At 38.5% G+C, this 6,000-nt stretch overlaps 1 protein-coding gene across 1 annotated transcript; it reads left to right on the forward strand.

Annotated features, from left to right (window-relative positions):
- The first annotated feature begins 2,394 nt into the window (after positions 1 to 2,394).
- On the forward strand, positions 2,395 to 4,357 carry LOC145895790 (G-protein coupled receptor GRL101-like). Its single transcript, XM_082984574.1, has 6 exons — positions 2,395 to 2,424; positions 2,500 to 2,796; positions 3,285 to 3,465; positions 3,532 to 3,709; positions 3,769 to 3,980; positions 4,038 to 4,357. The coding sequence occupies exons 1-6, from the start codon at positions 2,395 to 2,397 to the stop codon at positions 4,355 to 4,357; spliced, it is 1,218 nt and encodes a 405-aa protein (XP_082840700.1).
- Positions 4,358 to 6,000: the final 1,643 nt, after the last annotated feature.

The following is a 6,000-nucleotide window of genomic DNA, read 5'->3' on the forward strand; positions in this document are numbered from 1 at the left end:
TCAGTTTTTAATTATAAAATAAACGCGGAACATTCAAATATTTTCAGTGTTGATGAAGAAGTGAAGAACGACTGCTCAACAACAACCAACTACATACATGGGAGGTGGAGGTGTTGGGTATGTGAGAATACATAACTTATTGTTTTGTCGGAAATAAGTGGTTTAGATGTTTACGTACGTTTGTAGGTTCATACCAACACAATGTACTTATTCACTTGCTGAACAAGCTCCAGTTCAAACGTGAATATTTGTTCTGTGTGTGGCGCCACCGCGACAAGTTGAAAAATTATTTTGCACAGACGTTGTTATATACTGGTGGACAATATTCATTGACATCATGCACAATAACCACACTACACCTTTTCGTTGCTACAAAACATAGGGTTCGACTAATTCCTCCAAAGCGCGTTGTATTCGGCTGCTCTAGGGTGGACATGGCTTCAGCCGCATCTCACGTTGCCAATATCTTTACGGACGATGTACGAACCCGGTGTCTCATTAGGTTGAGCCACTTCGTAATACCGAACTTCACCGTCGTAGCCGACAAAGATCCCCGTAATATCGTTACGGATTCGTTTGAATACTTTTATCGCGTGTTATAACCTCTTTGATATTTTCAATCAGATTCCTTACCATCATGAAAGATTGTTCGTTCTCTTTGACACATTGCACATTTGTTAACTGTTTGTAATGTACCAAAATTTCAAAAGCTCGGAGATTTAAATTCCATGCCATTGTTTAAAACCAACCATTGGATGCGGTGGCGAGTAAAACTAGATTCGCACGCACGATTGCTCATTCTGAAACGTTAAAAACAATTCAAACAATTCAAAATTCGAACAAGACTTCAATTAAACGTGATAATGATTATTTACACAATCCCATTATCTTTCTAAAATAATACCTCGAACAAGTTTGCTGTCATGACGCTTACAATAACCAAAAAAAGATTCGTTCAAAATAATAACACAAATATTCCTTCCAGCATGAGCAACAAATCGTTTGCACAAAAACATACCAACAACCACGTGATGTGTTTTACACAGGAATATACAACGTGGACGCTTGACAACAAACTACTGTGCGATGGGAGGCGGGATTGCATTGGTTGGATCTACAATCCTGGCACAGGTCGAAACCGCCACCACGATGAAGATCCTCAAATTTGCAAACATCGGAAACCCTGCTACACGAAAGACGGACATTTGAATATTCCTATGTCCAAAGTATGCGACGGTTTCATCGATTGCAGGGATGGAAGTGACGAATATCCAGAAGAATTGTGCACAAAGGAAGGAAGATTCCGCTGTCCAGCGTTAAATGGAGCCAAAGTAAACTTATTTCTTGTCAACGAAACCAGAAAAAAATCCAAGACACCTTAATTGCAAGAGTTACAGGAAATTCACTTTAAAGTTGTATTTTAACTATAAAGACAAATAGGTATCGGTGTCTGTTGTTCAGTATTGTTTGTCATAATGCCCTTTGTTGAATCTTTCGCACACAGTTAACCACAAAGACGGTTTAAGTATTCTACAGATTCTTGTGACAGATTTCTGTCCACGAGTCGGATGTTTGTGACCTAACAATTAACTGCGATGATCAAAGAGACGAAATAAACTGCACAGAGGACGGAAGATTTTATTGCGAAAACAAAGATCCATTGTTCGTTAAGAAGGAGAAGGTAAACACATGTAAAGTTTTGTGTCCTGTGATGTTTTGATTCCGTGCACGGTATTGTTGTGGCCGAAATTGATTCAGCGATCCCAAATTTTGACTAAAGTTATTGGGAGGGCGGGTATGGAAGTTTTAGGACTGATATAAAAACACCTTTTCTCCGTTTTTTAGCGCTTAATTTCCCAACCCCAACTATGGTAAACGCTCAGTTCACCCTGTACTAACGGCTCACCGTCAAAGCAAAAGTTGGGAGCCGAACTACAGAGGCGGATACTTTCATAATTAAATAAAATGACGTCAATATAAATATATTTTTGGAATCGCCCGATGTTAAAGGGACGAATATCAAAGAATAAAGCGCAACCCACTGCACAAATCCTGTTCTTTACACCTAACGACACAAGCACACTTTAACGTTTGCCACCAGATGAGAACTGCCAGTTTACCAATATTTCTTATTTTTGTTGCCAGCTTTCTTGCATAGATCCGTTGTTCACCACTTACATGCAAGACAGTAATATGATGTATGCAGACACCAGCATGACCAACTTAACTACAAAGTTTTCTTTAATTTACTTCATATAGAAATTCAATGGAGTCGGCGACTGCTCTGATTGGTCGGACGAGTGCCCAACAAGCACAAAAGTGATCAACGAAAACATATTTTCATCACGATACGAGTTAATTGCAAACCCATTTCTGCGAGCCATTGTGTGGATAATGGGGATGCTCGCCATTGCCGGAAATTTGGTAAATTAAATCAAGTTTGTTTTGTCTTGTTTGCACAACAAGAACACGTGTTATATTCCTTCAATTTGTGTTAAGGTTGTCATGATGTTGGAAGGCAAAACGTTGGCGACGACAGAATCACAATCTGCTGCATTTCGCACAAACCATCTGCTCGTTTTGAATCTATCCGTTTCCGATCTACTCATGGGAGTTTATCTGATCATGCTGGGAGCCGCTGGTGTCAGATACTCCGGAAATTATTGTGCCAATGACCTTATTTGGAGATCAAGCGGAAGTTGCACCACAATGGGAGTATTTATTATGCTTTCAAGCGAAACATCGGTGTTTACAATGGTTCTGTTGACCATATTCCGACTGTATGCTGTAAAAAACGTAAGTGAAACAATTGTATTTGGTTTATGCCTAGCCTATAATGCTTGCTGGTGGACTGCTTTTGTAAGATTGACAGGTAAATAACTTTATTATAGCACGAGCTTCTCGCGAGCTTAATCTCGCTTCTTCAAAAACAGAAAAATAAATTGTATTTGGTTAAGTCAGCAATTGCCAACTTCATTGAACCGGTGACGGCCCGTTCCAAAAGTTCATGACAACTTTCTCTCCGGAAACCTATTTATTATCACTCTCACAGTTATCTCTAGATTCTAAGCCTGACATCAGAAACGAAACTGTAACGAATATTGTTGAAATGACGCAGTTTTGTCCAATTTGGGAACTACAGGGTAGAGAAAGAGGAAACAATTTCCAGTCCGACGGGATTCGAACTGACAACTACATTCCCTATCTCTCGATTTGAAAGAACCACCAAGCTTGCAAACTTATTGTTTTTAAAGAAAACACGTGAATGTTCTTTTTTGTTTCAGCCATTCGATGCATCATTGAAACCGGAATTGAAAACAGTCATCCTTTCCATTATTCTCTCCTGGGTATTCTCGTTTACCATTGCTTTTATTCCACTCACAACTCAACTTCAACATTTATTTGAAACCAAAGCTTTGATGAATGAGAATCCGTTTTTTGACAATGTTGCAGTCGACTTCTCTAGTAAGAAATTATCGTTGATGTTGGTGGTGAAACCACTTGTGAATGACACTAGCGCTGTTTATACAGGCATGAATAACTTCATGGATCGATTTGTAACTTTCCAACACAACTTTACAAGCAACGATTCCCAAGTACTTAACATTGCCCTCATGCGAGTGAATGATGCTAATTCTTGGATGGATTTTATGGATATTCTTGAGGATTACAATTACACAGAGCTATTTGGTATTTCTGGATATTTGGGGTTCGATTTTATTCGTGTAAAATCTTCAATTTTATCGTCACAGAATTATTTATGTGTAGATATTACAGCAGCAGCAGTGTTTGCATCAGCAAACTTTATGTAACAACCAACGACAAGGCATGGGGATATTCAATCGCTATTATTACTCTCAACTTTCTAGCCTTCATGTTCGTGGCAATTACGTATGTTTGGATATACAAGAAGACAAACGCCAGTGCCAGGCAAGTGAAGGAGAGACCAAAAGATGGAAAGGCGACAAGACAAAACAAAGGTAAGGACATTCACATTTGCAGACATATTATACCACAAATGCTGTTTGTTTCGGCAGAAATGCAAAAGAAAATCCTCCGACTGATAATTACCGATTTTCTCTGCTGGGTTCCAATTTCCATCATGGCATTTGTAAACTTCGGTGGAGTCCCTTTGCCTCCAGTGATGTACGCTGTGTCAGCAATAATCCTACTCCCTATTAACAGCTCTCTAAATCCCCTCATCTACTCCAACGCACCGAAACTGCTTTATGATAGAGTCCGGGATGTCCTACGTGCCGTTTTCAGGCGTCAACCACAGAAAGAGCAACAGGAAAATGTGGTTGTGGTTCCCAACCGAGAAAACTTACTTGTGGTTGAAGCAGAAACCACTCTGTAAATAAACCTTATTTACTTTTTTCTGACATCAAATGGACAGAACTGATTCATTTTTTTGACTCCATACGCTTACCTTCCATGTCTAGAATTCTATTTGTGATGGCAGAGTAATTCGAACACAAAATTGATATTTCAAATGACTTCTTTCTGTTTCAATATCTCTAAAGTGTGACAAAGTAACATCATAGACGCCAGATCTAGTCTGCCCAAACCGTTTGGTGGTTTCCTTGTCTCTATTTTGTGAGTCATCATTTTATGTACCATGGTATGAGCTGATGAAATATGATGAAGTTGGAACATAATTGGGATAAAATCAGTGTGTATAACGACGGATATGAACTTATCGTGTTGCTGGATGATCGTTTACTTGTAAATATGATGTTGGAAACATTCCATGCAACCAAACCAAGGGATACAAACTATCGGCAGAGGAAAATATATTCTGCCACCTATAAAATTTCACCGAAAAAAGTTGAAAACACCCCCTCAAAACCCCCTCTCATACGCCTTGTACATAAACCTGTGTGTCGTGGTTAACATGGATAAGTATATTTTACTGCAAACAAGATGTCGTAAAATTCTTGGCAGGACAAACTCTAAGTGTAAAAACCAATAAGAATTGACGTTTTATCGTTAACGTTGCATCAAACCTGCAGCAACAATATTTTTTGTTTGAAGTTATTTCTTCATCAATTACCGTTTGGTACACACTAGTGGCTGTTTTATCCCTTGAAAATTTGTTCATCCCAAAATATTCAAACTTTCACCAAAATATAACAATTGTTTTGTCAAATGTTTGTTGATTGTCAGTAATTTGTGCCACTTATCGTCGTCATCAATAAACTCACTGTTGAGAGGGTAAATGTTTGTGCATTCTTAAACTTTATAAGGTGGTGGAAGTTACAACCATACTTGGTGAGGTTGTAAAGGAATCTGAATCCATTCATCACTTGTATCGCCTGAATTCCGCCTCCATAAAACAATGAACATCAACTCGATTCCCTCATGATGTTATCGGTCCTCATTCCATTTTGTTTAAGATCGAATGTTTAACCTGAAGGAACCTAGTTTAATATTTAATAAAACTATATGTTGTCAAGGTGGCCAGTGTGTTTGGCTGCGTCCATTCTTTGAGGTCAGACATTTTATGAAGAACATTGAAAATACGACTTGCTTAGTAGCTGTAGAGGAATCTAGCCCTCGGTTAGGCATTGTTTATTTATCTGCGACAACAAACTCGCAGACACTATTATTGCTTGGGGAACCGCATTCCCGCAGTTTCTAAAACTTACCAATAAAGAGAAACAGTTGAGCAATCAGCTTTCTAATAAAGGCAATTATATTGCGCTGTGAAAAGGACAGTCAGTACACTATTCGAATGAATTTAAATCAAATATACTTTCCCATGCTTGTGTTGGAACCAATAATGATTGGAGTGAGTTGCGGTTACGACACTGTTGCGAAGTATCTAGTTTTTTAGCCATTATTAGCAACGCAGAATATTTGTGTAAAAATGCCTGTCGATGTTTAATTGCTTGCGATGTATAGAAAAGTGCGCAGACAAACCTAAAGACAGTAAAACGATTACTTAAACACTGAAAGGAGCATTTTCCTTCGACAACAACGAAGATGAATATATTGATG

This window comes from Ascidia mentula, chromosome 3, assembly GCF_947561715.1.
Source record: "Ascidia mentula chromosome 3, kaAscMent1.1, whole genome shotgun sequence".
NCBI classification, from domain to species: Eukaryota; Metazoa; Chordata; class Ascidiacea; order Phlebobranchia; family Ascidiidae; genus Ascidia; species Ascidia mentula.

Coding starts and splice junctions, on each gene's coding strand:
- LOC145895790 (XM_082984574.1), top strand. CDS start 2,395: ATGGGGATGCTCGCCATTGCCGGAAATTTG. Junction 2,797..3,284: donor GACTGTATGCTGTAAAAAAC/GTAAGTGAAACA, acceptor TTTTTGTTTCAG/CCATTCGATGCATCATTGAA. Junction 3,981..4,037: donor GGCGACAAGACAAAACAAAG/GTAAGGACATTC, acceptor TTGTTTCGGCAG/AAATGCAAAAGAAAATCCTC.